At 55.1% G+C, this 24,103-nt stretch overlaps 1 protein-coding gene across 2 annotated transcripts; it reads left to right on the top strand.

The window, feature by feature from the left end:
• On the top strand, positions 1–23,411 carry RTN4R (reticulon 4 receptor). Of its 2 annotated transcripts, none has more exons than XM_037496482.1 (2): positions 1–77; positions 21,569–23,411. In XM_037496482.1, exons 1-2 carry the CDS (start codon positions 56–58, stop codon positions 22,966–22,968), a joined length of 1,422 nt encoding a protein of 473 aa, XP_037352379.1. In that variant the 5' UTR covers positions 1–55; the 3' UTR covers positions 22,969–23,411. The 2 variants fall into 2 exon arrangements, with proteins under 2 accessions (XP_037352379.1, XP_037352378.1); XM_037496481.2 differs by lacking the exon at positions 1–77 and adding an exon at positions 354–4,969.
• Positions 23,412–24,103: the final 692 nt, after the last annotated feature.

Genomic DNA, 24,103 nt, shown 5'->3' with positions numbered 1-24,103 from the left:
GGCGCCGGCCCCGAAGCGACTTTCGGTCTCCGACGCGCCCCGCCCGACCCCTAAGATGAAGAGGGCGTTCTCCGGAGGTTAGTGCCGCGCCGCGCCGCGCCGGAGCCGGGCCGGCGGGGGGAGTCGGTGGGGCCGGCCGCACGCAGAGCCGCAGGGCCGGGCCCGGGCGGGCCGAAGGGTCACGGGGCGGCCGCGAGGGCCCCCGCAGTGCCGCGCCTAGCTGGGACCGCGGGCGCTCCAGCCCCGGGAGGGCGGAGCCCGCGGCGTGAGGAAAAGTTGGGGCTTCGCGGGAAAGTTGGCTGCTTCGGCGAGGCTGGGGGCGGCAGGGCCGGACGACCCGGGTCTGGAGATCTTGGTCAGGGTAGGGGCTTCGTGACGGTTGGGTGTGGTCCAGCGTCCGAGAGCCCCAGCTTCATTGTGAAATGTGGGTACAAGGCAAGGGTGGGGGTATCTGGCTACCTCCACCCTTGTCTCTCCGACTCAGGTCAGTCTGCTGCAGGATGAATGGGGACGTTAGTGGCAGTAGAGGGTGTGGGGGCGGGGCTGACCCAGCGCTCCCCCTCCCTTAGGCGGACTTGGGGGAAGGCATCCAAGCATCCCCCATCTTGCTGGGCTCAACTGAGAGGCAGAGGGAGGTGGTGGGATTCACAGTACTCCCTCCTTGGCAGCCCCCATGGGCTGGTGTGCGGTCCTGAGACTGGGGGTGGGAGGTGAACTCCTAGGGGCAATTTGGGCATGCCCTGCCTGGAGGGTTCTCCCCGGATGCCCACCCAGGCTGTCCTGTTGATGTCCACCGTGCCGCAGGCTGCACACACGTTTCCTTGCACGTGGCTGTGTCTACAGGGCTGCACACTGCATGTGCACTTGCATACCAGGCTGCCCTAGTGTGCACGTGCACACACACACACTTTGGGTGCACATCTGTGTCCTTGCCCCCGCCTGTACGCCCACGGTCACATGCATGCACATAGCATGCCTGCTGTGGTCTCCACACTGGCACATGTTGGGGCCCCTCAGTGGAAATCACTCCCTGCTCCTACATGCACATGTGTTGAGGGGGAGGTTCTGGGCAGCCAGAGCTCACAGATATAAGGGTGAGAAACCCTGCTCCAAGAGCCTGGCCCCACCTCCATCTGCCTGCCCTGTGTCCTGTGAGTCTCCCCTTCACATCCCCTGGAGCCTCTGTGTGTGTGTGTGCACGTGTGTGTGCACGTTGCTTCTTTTTGCGTGTCCCTGTGTGCCTGTGGGCACATTTGCATGAGTCTCTTTGTTTCTGGCTATGGGAGCCCTTATGTGCCCAGGGGGACTGTGTCCAGGTTCTGCAGGAATCTAGCAGAGGCCCTTGGAATGTGTTTGGGGGGGCTTAGTTCAGTGCCCCCAGGCCAGAGTGTGAGCCACTCCTCGCCTCTCCTATGCTGGTGTAATAGTGGCCAGTGGGGTCTGGAACCCACTCAGGTAGGGAAGGCCCATTTTAAACCTTAAGGTCAATACCGTGACAAACAGGTGAGCCTCATGGCATACTTGTCAGCTGCTGCTCGGCCCAACCCAGGGCAAGAGTGTGCCCCCCACAAGGCTGATCCAGAGTGACCTCAGGATCAGGTTGCAGGTATTTTAGCTTCTCCATGGTGGCATTCTTCTTTGAGGAGGGGTACCTTGGTATGTCACCTGCCTCAGGGACTGTGTGGGGTACTGAGGTAAGACTGTTGGTACCCACTCTTCCTGTGGTGAGGAAACCCCCAAAATGAAACTCAAAGAAGTCAGGCCACACTGCCTGAACTCCTGCCACCATCAGTGCCTATGGAGACAAGTGTCCCTATAGTGTTCAGGGGTGAAACAGGGCAGGCCAGAGGTAGGTCCCTTGACAGGATGAACAGTGGGACTGAGCATTCTGTTTTAAACCTCAGTCTTTCCATCGGTAAAGCAGGTGTCATCCGCCCTCCCATTCCATTCGGGATAAAGAGAGCTGCCATTCAAGAGGCTGTGCCAGCGGTGCTCAGCACCCCACTCTACCTGGCAGAGGGCCATTCACAGACTCTGGCTTCTGGGTGTGGGATGGCCAGAGAACAGTGACCTGGATCTAGGTCTTGGTCAATCTATCGCTAGCAGAGTGACCTTGGGAGGGACAGTCACAACTCCATGCCTACAAGGGGCAGTTTTCAGACCACCCTGAAGGATAGTTGGGAGCACTTCAGGGCCGAAGCCCATGGAATTCTGAGCCCAGTGTTTCTGCCTTCAAAACTCCCAAATACCATGTCCCTTCCCCGTCAGCATTTCCCACTGCAGAGAAATCTTCTCAGACCCTTTACATTAGCACCCAGACCCCTTCCTCCTACTCCCTGCAAACAAAGAAATAAAGGCCTGTGGAGGCCACAGAGGAGTTGGAGTGGAACAGACCAAGATGGGCCAGGAGGGAGAAAAGGCACTGTGGGAGTATGGAGGTGGCCACCACTGTGTTTTCCAAACTGGGGAGCATCCCGCTCTGCCCATCACCAGCAAGGAGCCTGCAGAAACCTGAGCCCCGGATTCCCCATGTGAGGATTTACTTTCAGTGTACAAAGAGCCCTTCAGTTAGGATGGTCCTCTTCTATGCTGGTAGGGAGGTAGGGAGAGGGCTGAGGGAGGAGAACCTGGTCTAGTGGGTCTCAACTAGCAAGAGGGCTTGTTGGGGGGTCTGCAGAAGACATGTTGGGCTGGGACTCTGGAAAGTGGGAGACAAAGTCCTGGGAGGCTGAAGGCTGCAGTGCTGAGGATTGTTTGCTATTGTTCTTTGCTAGTGAGAGACTTTAAGAGGCCAGAAATGTGATGTAGAGCTTCCTCCACATTGTCTCAACCCAGCCTTGGGCCAGAAGATCTTCCCTGTCCTGTCTCACCCAGTGTCTCCCTGACATTGGCCTCCCTCCCTCCCTCCTTGCCTTGGCCTTGAATTCATGGCTTTGTTCGTGGATCCTTTCAGCAGCTGCCACAGCACCGGGAGGGTCCCAGTTGGTGGAAGCAGAGGGAACCCACCCCCAGTGCTGCCTTTCTTGCTGCCCAGGGTAAGAGGCCTAAAGGTCTCCACAGTGTCGCAGTATGTGCACCAAGAGAAAGGGTCAGATGAACTGAGCATGAAGAAAGAGTTCTATGATGAATAAATGAGCGAGTGTGTCAGGGAATGAGTGTGAGTTATTGTCCACTCCTAAGCTGGCCCTGCCTTGGGATTCCTGAGGGTTCCTGGCTCTTGGCTGTGCCTGGCTCTTGTGCTGCCCTATTGCCAACCTGGTGGGTCCTGATGTCTGACTCTCAGGCAGGGCTGCATGGGCCCCTGGCCACCCAGGGTCTGGTGGGACTCCAGAGCAGCCAGCTGCTCATCTGCCCTTGTGGTTTTGCAGCAGCACCCACCCCCACCCACACATGCAGCCTCTGCACCTGTATGGCCTTCATCCTGTGGTCTGACTGATCCCAGCAACTCAGTCCAGACACATTTGCTCACGCACTGACTCACTCATTCATTCATTCATTCATTCATTTCTCCCTAGCCTGTCAGACCCTTCTCTGAGCGAAGCAGATAAAAGGATGTGGCCATTGCTTTCCTTGGTTTATAGGACTTGGTGCTTTGGAGGACAGGCAGTCATGGGGCCACAGACGCAAGTAGGCCAGAGGGTAGGCACACCATCTGTACCACAGCATCACCTGCAGTCACTGGAATGGGGCAGGTCCCACCATACAGGGTGCTTTGTGATACTCTTCTTTCTTTTGTCTGGAACAATTCTTGTGCATGATTTTGTGCGTAGAACCCCTTTTGGAGAATGTGCCATCATTTACCTTCCACACCTGCCCCCCGATCTTTCACAGGGCCCTTGGATTATGGGGCTGGACAGCAGGATGTGCTCAGCACATGCCTTCTGTGTCCTCAGCAGAGGCCCAGCAGGTCTGGGAGCACGGTTACATGGTACCCGTGACTCAGAGGTGGGGCCCGGTCCCAACCCCTCCCAATCTTTTATGGTAGAGTTCTGAGGGTCTCTTCTCTCTGGGGCCTGGAGAGGAGTTTCTTGCTGGCGGTGACTGCAGTCTGCTTCCAGGCACTGATCAGGATCAAGGCTGAGAATTGCTACGCAGTTGGTGTTCTCCTCCCCTCACCCCCAGCTCTTCCACTCCTTCATGTAACCTCTGCCCTGGCCCTCCCAGTGCCGGCAGCCTTATCTCCACTCGGACCTCAAGACCTTGCCTGCTGGTCTTGATGGAGGATGGGGCAATGGCAGCACCATCCTGCAGCCATGCCCCCCAACCTCTACCCCAGGACAATGCAGCCAGACCAAGGATGTGAAGTGAAAAGGCGAAGCTGTAGGCCATGGGGAGGTTGGGAGGTGTTGCTCTGGCAGAGACCAGGGACCCTGGTTAGCTCAGGTGGGCAGGTGCTGAGCCCTGTTTGGGCCCTGGCTCATGGAACTGGACTGATGGTGAGACAGGGAGCCCCAGAAAGAGGGGCTCCGTGGGACTGAAACTCCATGGAGTGGTAGTAGATTGAACAAGAGTTTTTTGGTCACATTTGGGACAAGCTGGGTTAAATGGTGCTGATGGAGCTCTTACGACAGGGGGTTTGGGGGCCTTGGGTCTGTAAGCAATATGGGCAGGGCCTCTCTGATAGCCCCCTGTTATTATGATGCAACACACTTTAGGTCCTGGTCCACCCAGGAACCAGTGTTGGAAATCTATGGTTTTGGTACGTTGGAGAGCCTGGAAGGGGGACCTTCAGGCCCCCAGCAAGGACCCGCAGGCATGGGCTAACCATCCCACACATACCCTGCACACATGATACCTGGTGGGTGGAAGGGCCACACTTCTGGCAGTGTGAAGCAATGTGCAAATTTAACCTTTGGGTTTATGACTCTATTTCTTTGCAGCAAATGTCACGGGAAATGTCAGGCTGAGGCTGAAGCTGGTGAGGAGCCCATCGAGGAAGGGTGTGGAGTGCTGAGGGGCTCAGGCCAAGGTGGGGCTCCAGGACCTTCGCCTTCTCCCTGGAGCCCTCTTGGATTGTCCCTTGCTGCCTGGGCCCAGTGCCATGTCCTCAATCTGTCCCAGCCGTGTGACCTTGTTAAGATCTTGCCTTTATTCACCTCCTGCCAGGGCCCAGATGGGGCCGGCTCAGGGACCTGCCAGAACTCCCTCCTCCCCACCCCCAACCCAAGTCTGGGCAGCCATTGGATCAGCCACTGTGCGACCTTGGGCAGCACTGTCCTTTCCTGGTAACCACAGGCCTTGTCTAATCTACAGCTGTGGGCAGAAGTGGTGGTCCCACCTCAGTGCCCTTACAGGTGGGAAAATGCTCCAAATCCTGTGTGGAGGCTGCTGGGCTCTGGGTGCAGGCTGTGTTTGGCACCGGCAGGGGACAGGGGTGGCTGCCTCAGGCATCCTGTAGCTGCTCCTGGCTGGTGCATACGCAAGAGCAAAGGGCAGTGAGTATGCATGGATGGTAGGGAGGGCTCAAGGCCCTCTAGGAATGTGCAGCCCCCACACTAAGTTGCAACCCCCAATAGGACCACTCTGAGCCCTCAGCATGACATGTCACTGAACTGCACTGAACGTTGGCTGTTGGTCAGCTGGCGTTTACTACACCCTTGCTGTGTGCCTGTCAGTGTGGAAGAGCTGGGGTCTCAGGTCTCTAGGCTGCCCCCCACTAACAGCTTCACATCTCCTTCCCCTCCATGTGCAAATCTGCTCCACTGGGCAGCTCAGGTCCCCAGACTCAGCCTGTCCTGTCATGATGACCCCATGCTACCTGTCCTTCTATGCCCAGTGTCAGAGCCCAAGGCTCAGGGTCCTGACCTTCGTCCTCCTCCCATCCCCAGGGGCAAGTCCATGTCTTTCTCTGTTCTCTGTCCACTCCCTTTTGTGTCTCACTGAGGGCTGACAGACCCTATCTCTCCCAGCCAGACCCCAACCCTTATCCCCACCACTCCTGCTCACCTGCATACATGTTCTGAGATGTCTAGGTCCCTCCTGCCTAAAATCTCCCATATCTACCCCCAGATATGACTTGAGCCCCTTTGTTTTTCTCTTTTAGAAACCTTCCCTTCCACTTTCTCTGGGGAAGGCCCTGGCTCTTTTATCCCAGCACTGGGCATAAACACCTGTGTCTACCTCCCTATTTCCACATTCCTGAGTCCAGCCCAGGCCTGGCCCAGGGTATTAGGGGCGGCCTCATGGCAAGTGTCCTGAGTTAGCTCCCAAAAGAGCAGGACATGGTGGCACTGGCCCTTGGAGCTAGCTGTTAGCCATGAGCCCGAGGTGCCACAAGAGGGCTGCCCGCCTCTGGGATTCAAATGAGCAAAGGCACCCATCTGGAAGAGTGTTCTCAGGTGAGGATTTGGCAGGTAATACCTGGAACTGCGATCCTGTGGGCTTTAGCCCAGAACCCAGTGTGTCCCTGGGTGATCCACTACCTTCTAAGCCTCCCTGTCACATGGGGTTTTGTGAAGGGGGCGGGGTCGCAGTTAGTTGGACCCACAAAGCTGTCACTGTCTCAGCACCTGGGGCCCCTCCCATACAGGTGGAGCCCTCCCCGCCCCTCCCTGCATTGGGCTTGCTGTGAAAATACAGGCTAGTAATGGGGCTTCTGGGCCCTCAGTGAGCAGTGAGGCCCTCACCTCCTCAGATACCCAAGTCCTTCCCAGTTATCCTGCCCCGAGGGGTCTGTGAGAGAACTTAGGCTGGCAGGTAGGGAAGGCACGTGGGCCCAACTGTGCTCCCCGGAGCAAGACCCTCTGCTGAACCATGGGGGCAAAGAGCGGAGCCCAGCCTGGGCTTGCCCCTCCCCATCAGTCCTTCAGCCATGAGGAACGGTGATATTTGTTTTAGTGCTTGCTGTGGGAAACTCTGGTTGGAATGGTGGGACGGGGGTGGGCGGTGCTCAGACTCCAGGCAGACCCAGCAGCAGAGGAGTTGAAGGGCAAGTTGGGGTCCCCAGGGGGTCTCCACTTCTCATTGAAGAGCCTGAGGCTGTGGGAAAGTGGGTGGTCCCAGCCAGGTGGGTGTTAAGCAGGTTCCAAGAAGTCGGGCTTACCTAAATGAAATTCTCAGTCCCTCTCCCTTAGCTCCAGGGAAGCTTCTGTGTCAGTTCATTTTGTGCCAGCTTCAGGGTGCAATGGGAGGGGCAGCCTGAGTTTCTGCTGGTCCTCCGGTAAGGGTGAGGTCCAGGCAGCAGGAGTTGTGGGCCACCTGCCCTCTGGAGGCAATGTCTACTCCCAAAGCTCTTCTCATCCCTAAAGATGTGACTAAAAAGCAAAATTCCAAAGGATGACCCATCTTGGCAAGCCACCAGGATGCACTGGACACCACGTCAAAGTGGTTTCAGGAGGACTGTGGGGACCAAGGATATACGAAATCTCACACAGCTCCCTTGGCCTCCACCTGCCTCCACACTGCACCCTGACAAGGAACTGGGAGTGGGTCCAGTGCCCCACCTCCCCCACCCTTCTCAGAACCTGGCCCAATTTCCCACCTCCCCACCCTCCATGCTCTCTATTGTTCACTCCTCATTGACCTGGTTGAGGCCTCCCTGCTCTCCTGGAACACATCCAACTCTCCATTCAGCCTCCCATCATCCTCAGAGACAGAAAGCTACCCTGTTACACCCCTACCCAGCTCTTGTTCCTGGGCTCCCAGGCCTCCTGAAGCACAACACCATGTAAATCTGTGGCTGGTGAGCTTGGTGGGGACCAGGCTATTAGATTTTCTTGAGGGAAGCTGCCAAGACCCCAGGGCCATCTGAGCATCCCTTTTCCTCCAGCCCCGAGCCACCTCATCCCCCAACTTGAGGGTGGCTTTCCCACATGATAGGGACTGATGGAGTGCCAAGAGGGGCATGTGGTTCTTAAGTACAATCTGAAGAGTGACCCCCCCACCCAGGGCCCTGAAGAGGACTCTCCCATCCCTCACCAGGATGCACATTCAGGCGGGGATTTGGGGGTCTGGACAGGTTCCTGAGGGTCACTTGCTTCTGCATTCTCTTGCCAATGACTTTCTAGCATTATTTTTGAGCTACCTCCATGCTGGGCATGCTGGGCATGCTGGGCAGCAAGAATCCCTAGATTCTTGTGACATATTTCTTCTCCAAAGCCCCTTCTGAGGAGACACTCTAAAATTCATGAGGTCCCAGGGAGAGACTGGCTATTGTGGGTGTCAATAGTGTGGTGATGACCCTGAGGCTTGGGCCCCCCCACTGGTCCCAGGTCTTAAAGAACCACTGGAGCTGCTGGCCAAGGGGTGGGAGCCAAGAAGATTTTGAGACAGCCCACTGCTTGTGCTGGGGCTGCAGGACTTGGGCAGGGGGAGGAGGGAGTTGGGAGCAAGGTAAGAAATTTGTGGCGGAGGGGCTTAGGGAACCCAGCTGGAAGACCGAGGTGGCTGCTGCGGAGGTGGATAATGACATGTCGCCCCACCTAGCCCCATCAGGAGGCCAACCCGATACTCTGTCCTCCCATCCATGTGGCCCCTGCACACCAACTATGGTGTCTTTCATCTCCCTGTCTTAGCCCCATTTGTCAGGCAGAGGCTGACATGGGACAGGTGTGACAAGTGTCTGTCTACCTGTTTGAAAACTGGCAAAAGAAAGATTCTTCCTATAAAAATATTCCATCTACATTCCTCCTGGTTATCACTGAGAGGCGCCATCATGGCATAAACAGACAAATGTCCTAGTGGACCTGCTGCCAGAGCCTCCATGGGCCCCAGTGTGGCCTGAGGACAGCAGGCAGTGAGGTGAGGGAGTCCTTCCTGCCTGTTCCCCCACCCCCAGGTCATGGAGCATGAGGCTTCCTGAGATGCCTCAGCAACAAGGGGCATTAGGGGGCAGGCTGTTCCTAAGGAATGGTGGGAGTTTGTGAGAGGGTAGGGAGGGGGCTGCTGTCTTCACATTGGGCCGCAGTGCTCACTTCTTGCCAAATGGCAGGACACCAACTCCAAGTGTGCAGTGCCCGTGACTTGGGTGGAGTCAAGACCCTCCCTGCCTGTCATTCACGTAGGACCCATTAGATCAAGTGCCCCATGATGGAAACCCAGGGACGTGAACCCCACTTAGCTTTCACTGGCTCTGACTATTGACCTGCTTCCGCAGCCCACTCCGGCCGAATCCAGGACTGTGTGGGTCTGAAAATGAACACCTCAGGCAAGACACTGATATGGGAGGGAGGTGTCCGGCCTCCAAGGAGTGGCAGGGGTAGAGCACTGGGGGATTCTTTCCAAGGGGATGTGCCGTGGAATGGAGAAGACATTCCAGAGCAGGGGTACTCCCTGAGCAAAGGCTTCCAGGAGCCACAGGGTCCAGTGTGAGTGCCAGGACCAAAATCTGGCATTAGGCAGCTCAGGAACCAGCACACCCTTCCTAGCTATAACTTGACCTGTGGAAATGGGGGTGGCGGTCCCTGCTGGGGGTGACATGAGGAACTTCTGGAGTGCTCCCACAGGAAGAGCACATTTCCTGGGGGCCCACTGTGCAGTGGCCTTTTGTGAGCATTTGGCCCCTCTACTCCTGTGAGGGGGATCTTGTCCCATTTTCCAGGACACAGGTACACAGGTTCCAAGAGGTTGGGAGACCCACATGAGGCCCCAGAGAGGCAGAGATAGCACCCAAAGCTCCAGCCTTCTCTTAGCCACCCTGTGGGGCCAGCATAGTGTCAGGGAACCCACAACATCCAGCTCTTGGAAGGGGCTTCCTCTGCTCAAACACTGCCTCACCTTTCCTCCCTGGGACCGGACAGCCTGGTGCAGTGTTGGCACTCAAGACCAAAAAGAACAAACTATAAAACCAGTTTCTGTACGTTGTAAAAAGACCAATTTTAATGAAGAAGTTGTATTAGCTTAGAATGCCGAACAATATCACAAACTGGATGACTTCAATAGAAATATATTTCTCACAGTTCTGGAGGCTAGAAGTCTGAGAGGAGGGTACCAATGTGGTTGATTTCTGGTGTCCTCACATGGGGAGAGCAAAAACAAGTTCTCCCATGTCTCTTCTTTTAAGGGCACCAGTGCCTCCCAAGGCCCCACCTCCAAGGCCGCCCATGCCATCACATTGGGGCTTAGGGCGCCATCATATAAGTTTGGGGGAGACACAAACATTTGGCCTGTAATAGAAAAGAAGTCACTCATGGTGCCACTTGGAAAACCCTACCCTTGGCATCTGGGTGCTCGTGCCACACCATTTGGGGGGCATCAGTGGGCTCTCCCAGGCTTGGACAGTCTTACTGTCTCTGCAACTACGCAGGTCCACAAACACCCTCAGCAGTTGGGCATTTCTTGCATTCACATGGCAAACACTTAAGGAGCACCCTCTATAGGCCTGCTACCAGCCATGGCCCTGCCTCTGTGCAAGTCAGAGCCCAGGGGAGTCAGCAACAGAAGCAAGTGATGCAGAGGTCTGCTAAGCTGACCGGCGAGGCTGTGGGGTAAAATGGACACCCTGGCAGTAGACAGGCATCAGAGGACTCTGGGAACTGGTCCTCAAAACTGCTCCCACCTCGAGCTTTTTCAGATTCTCAGACCTATCTCCCCATAATAGATGACAAGCCCAGACCTGAGAGATCGAGGTCGCAGATGATATCTAAGATGGGTAGGCTAGGTGGCCGGGCTGAGAGGCTATCTGACCTCACAGGCCTGCTGCAGCCCAGATGGGAGGCCAGAGACAGCTCCAAAGAAGCAGAAGGGGGTGTTGGCTTGCAGGGCTTAGCCTGGGTGGGCACCAACCAACCTCCTGCCCAGTGTATACAGGGATTTAAGTATGCGCTAAAGGGCAGAGTTTGAGGCCTGCCTGTAGGGCACTCTGAGCAGGCTGGCCCTGTGGGGCCTGGAGTGACTGTGAAGGCATCCTATCATCTAAGCTTCTACTTCCCATCCACATGGGCCTCCTTTGGCCTCATGGGGCCTCCTGCAGGACCACTGTGAGGGAGACCCTCAGTAGCAATCCTCAGTGACTGATGAGTACCATTGTGTGCCTACCTCACACAAATCATCTACATATAAGGAGGCTGAGGTGACAGGAGTTAGGGGCCTGCCAGAGGCACTTGGTGGGGGGGTGGTGACCACGTGTGTCTGGACTACACTGGAGATGCTCCCATTCTGGGCTGGGAAAGAGGGCCAGGGCTAGAGGTGGGGTTGTTGTGAAATCATCAGGGAAAAAGAAAATTGCCTTTTCCAAGACTTGATAAATTTGATCCGTGGCCCACTTGGCATGTAGGTGGGTTCTGGGTATGCCCTCTGTAGAATAAAGTGAGCTACCCTGGCCTCAGAGTTGCTGAGGGGGTTGGAAATTAATGGAATGTGTCCTGCAAATGGCCCACTGAACGCTGATAGTTGCAGGTACCTGCAGTAGTCCCCAACTTGGCCTGGAGCTTTTGGGGCCTCCCCGCTCAGGGCTTCATGGGCTCAGGGGGCCCTGGTCTGGTGGAGTGGGGTGGTTCAGGCCTCTTTCTGAGCTCCCAATAGATGGGGAGAAGCCATGTAAGGGCACCTAACTCATTCCCCACCTGTCCGTGGGGCAGGTGACTTCCTCCCAACCCCCACTGAACCGCTCCTTCTGCACAGGCATATCCCCCCTCCCCTTCCCTCACATCTGCCTCAGGAAGTAGCCAAAATATACTGACCTGCTTTTCTAGGAGGCAGCAGCGCCTGGTCCTCCCACCCGTGCTGGTGAGAAGCCACCAACAATTTTCATCCCAAATTGATTTCAAATAAGGAAGAGTTATCACACACAATCATATAGGAATAATTTATCACTCGTTAATAAAAGAGCAATTACTTATTCACACTGCCCCTGCCTGCATGCTGTGGATTTAGTTGCAGAAACAAGATTGGGGCTTGTCTGTGTTCTGCTAAGGTCAGTGTGAGTGTTCCTCAGGGGCCACAGACCCTGCTATAGAGGACCGACATGCAAGTGGCCCCCTGCTGGATTACCTGCTGTGCCTCCTACCCCTGAGTGTCCTTTGTCTGGGGAAGGTGGGGTGCTCTGGTATGTGAAAAGAAGATGCAGGGGTGAGGAGTGGCTGGTGGGGCAGAGGGAGTGTGCTGCCTAGTGGTGGTGAGACTGTGGAAGGCCTGAGCATAGCTAGATTTTCAGGCTGGACGCTGTCCCATCAAGTATCTGGATTATGAGGCCTCTGGAACCAAGAGCCTAGAGTGTCCCTGGAGCTCTGGGGTGACCTTGGGCATCCTCAGCTGAGCAGGAAGCTGAAGCGCAATATACAGGTCATGTCCCTGGGCCAAATGCCAGGCTGAGCGCCATGATGCTGCAAGAGCTGCCCCAGTCCCATGTTCTCTGGTACCTCAAGACACCTGTTTTCTAATCCATGCTCATCTCCATCTTCTGGCAGATACACTTTATTCCTTTTATTTGCCTCTCTTTCAAATATGCAGACATTTACAAAGATAACATTGTGGTCACCATATCTTGTTCTAAGTTAAAACCTGCACCCAACAGTCAAAAACTGGCCCAGAAAATCAGTTTGCAGACCTCTTTGAATACAGCCATCATTGCCCTGTTTCCTGTTTTCCAAGCAGTTACCATCACATTTCTGTGGGTCCTACCCCAGCCCCCTCTTCTCTAGTACACTCCCCAGCATGGTTCTTGTGACCCCAGTTAAATTCTTAATCAGTCATTTCCCAGCCAAGATCAGATGAATGCTTTTCACCTCACCATCAACACTACTGTGGTCACATTCTCCCTTACGTTTGGCCTTTGTTTTTCCTGGAGTTGGCAGTTGAGTTGGTCTTTTTTCTCTTGTCCCATCTGCCACCCTTATGTGCTTACTCTTCTTCACCCAGGCATTCTACTTAGTCCCTCATTTAACCCAGGGGAGCCTCAACCTACACCTTTATCTTGCTGTCATCACCTGGGCCATCACAGGTTGCCCTTCACAGTTGCCCTTCCCAATGTTGCCTGAGACCCATGTTTTCCTCTTTCTGAGTTCATATTCTAATTTAAGCTGAAGCACATCCCCACTAACTCTGTGAGGAAGAAAACATCATTCTTCAAGTCCTCAAATGTTAGCAAATGCATTCAAGCTAGATTGGCCAAATTCCATGTTGAAAATAGCTCCCCCTCTGAATTTTGAAGCTGGTGTAATTTTGTTGTCTCTTGGTATCCAGTGTGCTGTGGAGAAGTCTGATACCATGCTGGTTTTCCTGTGGGAGCTACAACCTCTCTTGATTTCCACAGGCCTAGAATCACATTATATTAGCTGTTGTGCTAGGATTTGCCTACTGGAGAGCTGGGTCTTCAGCTCGGGGCAAATTTTCTGGTATTATTTCTTTGATAACATTTTTCTTCTCTATTTTTTCTGTTTTCTCTTTCTGAAACTCTCCTAAGACAGATGTTGGACCTATATTATTTTCTGAATCTCATCCTGCTTCATAATTTTTCTTTCTAGAAGATTACCTTGACTTTGCCCAACATTTCTATTGAATATTTTTTAGTCATTTTAGAAGTTCTATTTTTTTATTTCCAGGTCCTTTTGGTTGTCGTGTTTGTGGTTCCTTGTTCATAGCACTTTGTTCTTTTAAATTAAATTCTCTTCTATTCCTCTAAGGACACTGATTAGATTTTTCCTGCATGTTGCCTATTCCCTACTGCTTCTCTGCTTCTTCTAGAGTCATTCCCCATTTTGTCTGCATTCGCACCTCTTCTCGATGCCTCATTTTCTGGTCACATTAACTAGGAAAGTATTAAATATGTTTGGATGTTCTGTTCAAGGCAGGGCATGTCAACTGGCAGGTTTGGGGGGATGAGGCAGCAGCTTTCCTAGGCAGGTGCTGGGCACTGCTTGAGGCTGGAGAGGTAGTGGAGGCCTGACAGGGCCTCCCTGGGAGCCATACTCATCCAGGAAGCTCCTCTCCAGCCTCGGCACTGCTGCTAGAATGGGATGTCCTTAGGACATCACTCTGTTCAGGGATGTTGGGCCTTTACATCTATGGTCTCTTGCTGTGGAGGCTTCCTGCCCTCCAGTGAGGCTGACCAAGCTGCAGGTAGACTCTAGTTGAGTTCTAGGTAAGCTTCAGTTCAGCTCCAGGTGGACCCTGGGCCAGCTCTTAGCTGCCTATTACCCAAACACTTTGCATGTGGCTAGTGTATTGATTGGACTGTGAACCTCCACAGCAGCCCACTTTTATTCAAGATCCTGGCTGAGGGGCCACAGGATGGTTCAGGACAACCTCTTTGCAAGGAAGTCCCATGTTCGGTGCTGCATTCCTTGCCTGGACCAGGTCCTCCTGTTGTTAGTATTTCTTTGCTCAAGATTCCATGAGCTAAGGCCTGAATTATGTCCAAGGAAGTGCATCAAAATTAGCCTATTGTGTCCTCACCTCCCAGCCCAAATGGGTCACAGTATGGTGTGACCCAGCCACAGAGTCCCTGGAAGAGGACACAAGAAGGGGCCACCCACGCCCTGCAGTATCCCAGGGTAGTGGGATTGACATGGAAGAACTGTGGCCCCAGAAAACCCACCAGTCATCCCTAAACCACTGCCTCCTAGAAATGTGTCCCTGAAGCCCTGACATCCTCTACAGTGTGGATGGTGACAATGCTCCTCTGCTGCCCCTCTGCTCCTTTCAGCCAGTTTTGTTCTGTTGTTTAAATTGTCCTCTTTTACATGTGTTTGATTATAAGCCTCCTGACAGCCTCTTTAGCAAAATAATTATTTTTCTTTTGACCTGCATGGCATTTCTGTTCTCTTCTTACCCCCTCCCCAACTCCCACCTCCTATATCCACTAGAGGCAATAGGTCTGGCCCAGCCATGTGGCCTGGGCAGCACTGTGATGTTCTCTGATCCCTTGGTTTCCTTTTCGTTAGATGGGGGTTCTAGTGACCTTCACCCTGGAGTGAGGGTGAGGTCAGCAACACCCATACACATCAAGTGTTCCCTGTGCTCTGGCATAAACCAGATCAGCAAACTATCCCTCTAAAGGGCTAGATACTGAATAATTTCAGTTCTGTGGGCCACATGTGTCAGAACTGTTCCATTCTGCTATGGTGGCACGAAAGAAGTCACAGTAAACACACAGATACACCAATAACACATGATTCAGAAACCCAGGCAGCAGCCAGCATGATAGTTTGCTAGATGCCAGATAGTTTGGCATTAGGCTCATCTACTCTGACTGAGGGTTTTACTCCGCCCCCTGGACATGGTGCTTAGCCTCAACCAGTGGCCACTAGATTGGGAATGACTCAGACTGGGGAGGGCATTTGCTGCCTCTCAGAGCCTTCATCCCCTGGAAAGTACCCAGTTGTGGAGCCCTTCCCACTTGTCTCTAGCCAGGGGCACTCTTGGGGCACAATGGCCTTCTAGGCAGGTGCTGGCTACATGTCTGCTCAACTCTCCAGACACAGTTCTGAGGCTCCAGGCAGATCCCTCCTGATGGGTCTGATTTGAGGTGGTCATGATCCCTGTGGGCAGGTGAGTGGACAAGAGCTTCAGGACCAGAGCTTATCTTTTCATAGCAGAGTAAATCCTGCCAGGACACAGGTTGCCCACCTGCCCATTCACCTTGTTGGTGACATTTGACAGGTGCCAAGAGTTCAAGAACATGTAGGGGTATATTCACCCATCTTCCCCCATTGCATAAAGCAGACCCTCCCCTGCTCTGATGTCCTGGCAGCCAGAAGCCAGAGTGCTGTAGTATACCCTCTAGCAAGACCGACAATGTCCAAGACCGACATTCCAGGCCTCACAGGAATAGTCAGCTTTGTGCAGTGGGCAGATGCAGGATCCTGGTAGCAGGTGAGAGGGGTTGTTCTGAGAGGGCAGGACCCAGAACTGTTAGGTCAAGAATCTGCAGTCCAGGTCAGAAGCTGGCCACGGGGTCAGAGTGCACAGATGTGTGTGGTAGCAGGTGTGGCAGTCCAGGGCCCAGGCCCCGGCACTGGAGTGCTCCCTTTCTGACCCACCCAAGGCAGGAACAGGTAGGCCACTAACCAGTTCCTCATTATTGTGCTCTGGGGACTTGAGCCCAAGCTGGCTGCCAGACTGAATCAGCCTCAGGACTGTGATGATCTGGTTAAGGAGACAATTCCCCAAGTAATTAGGCACCGGTGTTTGTTGGTGGACTGATAGAGTAGGGTGAGGGTGCCTCCTGTGGAGGAGGGGAGCTGCTTGAGTCCCTAGAGTTGAGGGTGTGGCCTATACCTGCAGTGTCCTGGAGCTGGACAGACCTTTAACACCAGATGCTGGGTCAAGGACCAGGGGAAATGGACATTGGGTAGAGAGTGTGAGCTAAAGAAGGTGAGGTTCCAGAACCCAACCTTGGGCTAGGATGGCTTCCCAAGGACTGGCACTGGGTTGAGGATCCTGCCCCTGAGAGAGTCTGCATATCTCCACGTCCTGGTAATGGCCTCCTCCCCTAATATCTCCCTGATATCTGGGGTCAGTTCAGGGCTCTGTGGTCCCTTTCATCCCCCTCATGGCACTGACCACCTATAGTCAGCCCACTCCTGAATCAGTGTCACTAGTCAGTATCTGCATCCTGGCCTCATGCCTGCTGTACCCAGCATGGTGCCCAGCCCAGAGACCGCATGGCATGTTTGCTAGGTGAGTACAGTCCTGGCCACAGGGTGTTACTATAGGGATGTGCCCGTGGAGCATCCAGGACCTCCTGTTTGGGTGGACCAAGCCCCTCCTTGACAGCTTTACTTTCCGTAACTTGAAAAGGGCCGAGGGCCACCCTCCCCGTGTTGTGTTGACTGGAGATTGGAGCTTGAGTTGCGGTTAGGGTGATGGATAAAGTGGCAATGGGCCAGCAGGGATTTCAACAACCAGCTTACCAGGGGGTTGGGAATGCCACCAGCCCTGCAGCTATGAGCACATGTCTCCACCTACCAAGCCACCTTCACCTGTAAAATGGGTAAGTCAGTGACCCCTGAGAGGAGCCCAGTCCCTGGCCTACTGACTGTAGCAACCTATACACTGAGCACAGTCAGGAATCCAGTTCTGCCAGTTCTACCCCAGTCATGGTGTGACCTCAGACAACTCTGCCCATTCTGGGCCTCAGTTTTTTCCACAGGCACCTTGACCTGGAACTGCCACAGTCCTGGGTTAGGCGCCCTCCCTGCCTCAGCAGTGACTTTGCTGGTTATTGATCCACCTGCCCTACCACTATAGTTGCTACTCTAAGAAGATAAGCCATGGGCCCTCCAGTGGCCTGGACCAACTACAGGACTGGGAGCCACACCCCCAGAAGATGCAGAACCCCCTCAAGAGTGGGCTGCCCCCCACAGGAGCTGCTGCCACCATCCCCCAGTACCTCGAACCAAGGAAGGGGCCTGGGAGCACCAGTGTGCTTGCTCTCCATGTGCAGGTCTGTGGGCGGATGGAAGGTGGGTGGTGAATGTGAGAAGTGAAGAATGAAGAAGACAGATGGACCATGGGGAGGTGGAAGGAGGGTGCCCTGACCCTCAGCAGCATGTAGATGCCACTGGCCCCCACCTGGAGTTATTTCTGGCCTGGGTGTGCTGTGCTGTGCTTGGCCTGTTCTGCTTTGTAACTATGGTCTATGAAGTGACTCCCCACGGGAATGTTCTTAGTGTCCAAGGGGGTCCTCAGCTGACCTCTGTCCTGGCTGTGCTACAGCTTACTGGCCCCTCCACAGCTTACTGACCCCAATCTCCTGGGGGTTGGGTGTGGGCAACAACTCAGACTCCCTGGAGATGCCCCCTGCCCCCAGTCCCTGATAGCATAGAGAAAGTCCTTGGCCTCAGTCCCTGCTCATACCCTTCCATGCCCATGAAGTCTGGGGCCCATTCCTGCCAAGGCCACACAGCAGCCTCCCTTCAGACTTGGGCTGGACGTGCCTCATGCCCCTTCCAAGTAGCACTATGGCTGCTTTGCTCACCCACCTTTCTCCAGGTAGCAACAGACCAGGACTAAACAAATCCTCTGCCTTAGTTTCCTAATTTGTAAAACAAGTTCATGATATTGGAAAGGAAATGGATTCTCAACAGCTCTGACATATTTTCCATACCAGCTTGTAATTTCCCCCTGGGGTGGCTGTCTCTGCCACCCTCTTGAAGCTGGAAGGCATTGAGGCCCTGGGGCGCTGAACTGGTGCTTGGAGCCTCCAAGGCATTATCTCTACAACCTCGCCAGGTTTCTCCTAATGGACCTCTAAGAACAAGCACCCCAACCTCACACACACCAGCCCACACTGGGGGGACCTGGAAGCCACAGGGACCAGAGAACATTCCAAAGATGCCCCTTGCACTGCAGCTCAGGCAGTTCCCGCTCCGGAGCTTCTGACCTCAGCAGCTGCCTATACACTGCCCGCTAGCTCCGGTGGCTGCTGGGTGAGCCCCAGAAGCCTCTGACCCTTCCTGGCTCCCTTCCCTTCTCCTGCCCGTTCCTCCTCGCTCCACCCTCCCACCCTTAGTGTCCCTGAAAGGGAAGCTGGGTCCTTTGCTGCACAGATTGAACAGTGCAGGTGCCCTGTGGAGCTACCCCCAGAGATGATGCCTCCCAGCCCACTGCTAGGCCTTTGGCTCTGAGGCCTCATCAGCTCTCATTCCTGCCCTGTCAGTCTGTCTGGTGGGAGAGACCTGGACTGAATTCCAGTGACTGTCCCCCAGTCCCCAGACATGGGGGTGGGGGGGGAGTGACCTTCCCCCAATGGCAGCTGGAATCAGCATCAGAACTGGTGGGAGAGCGATGCCCAGGCAGCCTGGCATGGAACTGCTGTGGCTGCAGGATTCTTAGTGGATATACCTCACAGAGGTTCCCCTATGTGCAAGCTAGGCTGGCCGAGGAAGGATTGTTTTCTTGCCACATGTGCTTGGAGGCAAGCTCACACTGCTCACACTGATTGCCACTCAGAACTGGGTCCAGTGAGGCTGGGGAGGTTGGACCTGGGAGGGTCGTGAGAGTAACCCATTCCAGTTCATTGGGTGGGTCAGGGCACGTCCACCACATAGTGGGGTCTTCATGTCTCTAGTGCCCATGCTGTGTATAGGCACACCCATGACACAAAGTTGAGTTTGATTATCTCATAGAAAAAGATCCCCTCTCTGCTTGCTCAGTAAAAGGGTTGCCAAGGAGACCAGCAGCCAGGCCCCAAGGGGGGCCAGGCTGCGGCCAATTACTGTGGTTGTAGCAGGAAAAGAGCCCACCACCAGCCACTGCATTGACAGCGGGGACAACGCACAGGGACCAACCCTCAGAAGTTGGTTTCTGAAAAAAAGTTTGACTTGGTGGCAAGAGAGCTGTGTCTTTGCACATGGAGCATGCTTCCTGGCAGGGCTATGACATGTAGCTGCCCTGCGACTTGCCCCATGGAGGGCCTCAGTCCTGGAGCCTTGCTTGGGGCATTCTTAGAGTGGGCATAGCCTTTGGCATAGGTTCCTAGAGACTGAAGCTCATGGCCTCCTGTGGGCCCGCGTTGGGGGAGGCTGGTGGAGCGAGAGGGTTCTGGTAAGGTCAGATAAACCCATCACCAACCAGGCTTGTGGGCCACAGCTTTAGGGCTGTGAAAGCGCTTTAGGCTGTGGTGGTGATGTGTCTCAATCAGTGCTGCAATGAGCTTGCTCACAATTGGTGGCCTGTGACAGCACTGTGATGTGACTTGATCCATGACATAGTGTGATTCGTGACATGACCCACCTGTGGTGGTGAGGTCCAGAGCCTGACCTGGTATGTACGTGGGGGCCCTGATCTACCCTAGTCCCAGGTCCTCCTCTGCTGCTGGGGTCTCTGGGACAAAAAGTGCTGTTTTCATAGCAGTTACATCCTGTGACCACAGGTGAGATACTGGTAGGAAATGGTATAATCAGGCCCAACTTTCTCCCAAAGAGGCCCCAGAAGGAGAGAGCAGGAGAGATGTCAGCAGTTTAAATAGAGCAGGCCAAGGTGTGCCTCATAGCCTCCCATGCACGGCCAGCCCAGGGAGGGGCGCTCAGGGCTTAGGGGTACCCAGGCCCAGCCTCCCTCTTTATTGGCCCAGGCAGAGAGGTGATAGAGGCCCCAGCATGGATGGAAACCCCAAGTTTATGGTTCTGGGTGGGGAAAGGTGGCCCATGGTCTTCTCCTTCTCCCCGCTTCTTGCTCCCAGCCCGAGCACTTAACCTGCCTCGTGTCTGCAGAATCTCATTGTCAGCTAGCTGCCAAGGAAAGTGTTAGCTGTCATTGCAGGAGTTAGCTGTCAACGAAGGTGCTAGCTGATAACTCAAGTGTTAGTTGATAAGCCATAACTCTCCCAGGGGGATTCACATTTTAGCAGACTTGCTCCTGAAAGTGGAAAGAACCTTTGGCATTTGATGGCATCCTAATAGTAGAATGATAAGTAGTGAGATTAGTATTGGGGTGTGTGGACTTGCTGATGAAACCAGGGCTGGAGACAGTGCTCCAGGAGGGGTCTCTTGACTTGTTACTGCTCTTTAGCCAGGTCCAGGTGTGTCTGGCCTGAGAGATGGGGAAGGACATGTGTGGGGTTGGGGCAGACCCACCCGAGCGATGACCTAATGGCAACTTCCCACCAGGCACCTGTCCCAGTGAAGAGTATAGCTGGGGGTATATATACAGCAGAGGACTGAGGGCCCTGAACTCTGGAGGGTCTGATTGGCTGGGGAGAAGTGAATTGACCTGGGGAGATGAAGCAGGGGAAGAGGCCTCAGGAGGTGTTCAGTACCACATCAGGAAGCACTTGAGGCAACTGCAAAGAGGCCATGTGGAGGAGAGGGCACCTGCCTGGAGGGGCAAACTGCCCAAGGCTGACTTGCCCTTCCAGTACCTGGCTGCCCTACTGGTCCCTGCTCTCGGGCATCCAGATTCCTGATCCTGTGATGGTTGGCAACTCTGGATCTGGGGGCCCCAGTATGTTTCCTAATCATGCCTGAAAAAAGGTCTCCTCTTGTCTCCTCCAGACTCATGCATTTTCCTCTTTAAAGCACAACTCCCCATGGATGTCTAGGCAGTCCTGGGGCCTCAGCAGAGGACCTGGGAGGACACAGGGTCTGACCAACTTCCCCTCCAGCAGCCTGGGAGGGCATTCAGAATGAGCATTGCCAAAAGCCCAGCAGGCTCCTCTGCATCAGTGTAACCAGCCTGGTCCTTGAGGATTTGAGTATTTGTCACAGGCTGGTCGACCAACCTGGCCTATAGGCTGAAGGTCAGGGGAAAATCCAGGGACAGTATTGAATAGGGACAGTGTGCAGGCCCAGGGGACTCTGTGTACATTGGAGTCCTGGGAGAGTGTCTACATGGGTGAGTATCCATTCCAGAAGGCCTTAAAAGCAGGCTTGGGCAGTGAGCCAGCTAACCAAGTGCTGGGGGCAGCATGGACATGTCAGCGCATGTGTTTGTATGTTCTTGCATCTGCCCACAAGGGTTCCTGGTGTGGAGCATCTCCTATGGACTCCCCTGGTGGCAGGTTTGGCTTCAACTTCTGTCACATGGCAAGTGGAGCTGGGATCATAGTGCCTGTACTCCCAGGGTGGCAGCACATCCTGGGCCTGCCCCAGGTCACCCCAGGCCTAATCCCAGGGGCCACCTGACCCCAGCAAAAATCCCAGCCTCAAAGGTCCCGAGCCTATTAACCTCTCCTCTACTCTGCTTACAGGGAGCCAGCTGCTGGCCTGGGTGCTGTGGCTACAGGCATGGAGAGTGGCAGCACCATGCCCGGGAGCCTGTGTATGCTACAATGAGCCCAAGGTGACAACAAGCTGCCCGCAGCAGGGCCTTCAGACCGTGCCCGTTGACATCCCAGCCGCCAGCCAGCGTGTCTTCCTGCATGGCAACCACATTGCACATGTGCCGGCTGCGGGCTTCCGTGCCTGCCGCAACCTCACCATCCTGTGGCTGCACTCAAATGCGCTGGCCCGAATTGATGCTGCTGCCTTCACTGGTTTGGCCCTTCTTGAGCAGCTGGACCTCAGTGACAACGCACAGCTACATGCTGTGGACCCCGCAACATTCCGTGGCCTGGGCCGCCTACACACACTGCATCTGGACCGCTGTGGCCTACAGGAACTGGGCCCCGGGCTGTTCCATGGCCTCACTGCCCTGCAGTACCTGTACCTGCAGGACAATGGGCTGCAGGCTCTGCCTGACGATGCCTTTCGAGACCTGGGCAACCTCACTCACCTCTTCCTGCATGGCAACCGCATCCTCAGTGTGCCTGAGCGCGCCTTCCGTGGCTTGCACAGCCTTGACCGCTTGCTGCTGCACCAGAACCGCGTGGCCCACGTGCACCCACACGCCTTTCGTGACCTTGGCCGCCTCATGACGCTCTACTTATTTGCCAACAACCTCTCAGCACTGCCCTCAGAGGCCCTGGCACCCCTGCGCACTCTGCAGTACCTGCGGCTCAACGACAACCCTTGGGTATGTGACTGCCGGGCACGCCCGCTCTGGGCCTGGCTGCAACAGTTCCGTGGCTCCTCATCCGAGGTGCCCTGCAGCCTACCCCTGCGCCTGGCTGGGCATGACCTCAAGCGCCTGGCTGCCAGTGACCTGGAGGGCTGTGTAGTTGCCGCAGGGCCCTTCCGTCCCATCCGGACCAGCGGGCCTGCCGATGAGGAGGTGCTGCGGCTGCCCAAGTGTTGCCAACCGGATGCGGCAGACAAGGCCTCAGTGCTGGAAGGCAGGAGCCCAGCTTCAGCAGGCAACTCACTTAAGGGACGTGTGCCATCTGGCGACAACCCACCCAGCAACGGCTCTGGCCCACGGCACATCAATGACTCTCCCTTTGGGACCCTGCCTGGCTCAGCCGAGCCCCCTCTGAGCGCTCTGCTGCCTGAGGGCCCCGAACCACCAGGATCCCCCACCATGGGCCCTCGAAGGAGGCCAGGCTGTTCCCGCAAGAACCGCACCCGCAGCCAATGCCGTCTGGGCCAAGCAGGCAGTGGGGGTGGAGCAGCCAGCGATGCAGAGGGCTCCAGCGCCCTGCCCAGCCTCTCCTGCAGGTTCACTTCCCTGGGCATCTCGCTGGTGCTGTGGATGGTGCTCAGGCCCTGCTGACCAACCACCAAGATCTCAAAGCCTCTGTCAGAGGCCAGGTGTGTGTACATATGATGTCCCCTCCACACCACCAGCCAGCGTCGGGCAACAGTCCCTGATGGTCAGCCAGGCCCTTGCTGACTGACACCTCCTGCCCACCCCTCCCATCTCCACCCCATCATGTTTACAGGGTGTGGTGGTAGCGTTTGTTCCAGAACGCAGCCTCCCGCTCAGATCTCAAAATATAGAGAGATGCATTTTATTTTACTTGTGTAAAAATATTGGACGACATGGAATAAAGAGCTCTTTTCTTAATCTGTTACTTCTCAGGCTAGGGGTGCTGGAGGTGATGAGGTGAGTCCTTGGAGGTGCAGGCCCTGCTCCAGTCATGGGCACATGGAGGCCCCAAAAGAGAATGGAGCTGCTTGCCACATAGGTGGGGCAGCCTGAGCTACGGGCAGCTCAGACCAACTTGTCCAGCACCCGTGGTGGCAACCATAAGACTGACATCTGTGAGCTTCCCTGGTAGCTGGGCTGACATTGGTATCCAGAGAGAAATGTGTGTCCAATGAAGACTATGCACCAGGCCCATAGAAGCCAGACAAAGCTGCCTATGTGATGACATCTGCCCTGATGCCACATGGGATTCCTGGAGGTCCCAGCCTTCTACCCTTGCCAGACCCACCCTCAGCTGCCCTCCAGCTCCTACTTGGGTTAAGGTGGTTCCAGGAGGAGCCTGAGAGCCTGGGAGGTTGCCCTGTTGGAGAGCAGGGCTATGAGTCAGGTCGCTCCCTTCCGGGGCCTGCCAGGGTCTGGGTGAGCCCTCATACTAGTGTCTCTGGTCACTGTAGCCATACCAACACAGGCATGTGCACTGATACGTGCTGCATCCCACGCTCAGGCCCATGTGATTCTCCATACTCCTACACACACATACACATACAACACACAGGGCAGGAGCCACGTGTGTGCACACATGCATGCAAATGTGTGTTCACAAACACAGCACATATAGCCCAGATAAAATTATGCACACCCGTGTTTTCTCCAGACCTGGGCTGGTGAGGACTCAGAAGCAAATGGAAAGGAGGCCATGGGGTAGGGGATAGGTTGGCGAGGTGCCACCACCCTACATAGGGCAGGCCCTGGGGAGGGA

The sequence above is a fragment of the Talpa occidentalis genome, unplaced genomic scaffold (assembly GCF_014898055.3).
Source record: "Talpa occidentalis isolate TD23 unplaced genomic scaffold, MPIMG_talOcc4v2.1 talOcc4.8, whole genome shotgun sequence".
Lineage (NCBI taxonomy): Eukaryota > Metazoa > Chordata > Mammalia > Eulipotyphla > Talpidae > Talpa > Talpa occidentalis.
Note: the sequence above shows the minus strand (reverse complement) of the source record. Positions and strands in the feature narration are given on the sequence as shown.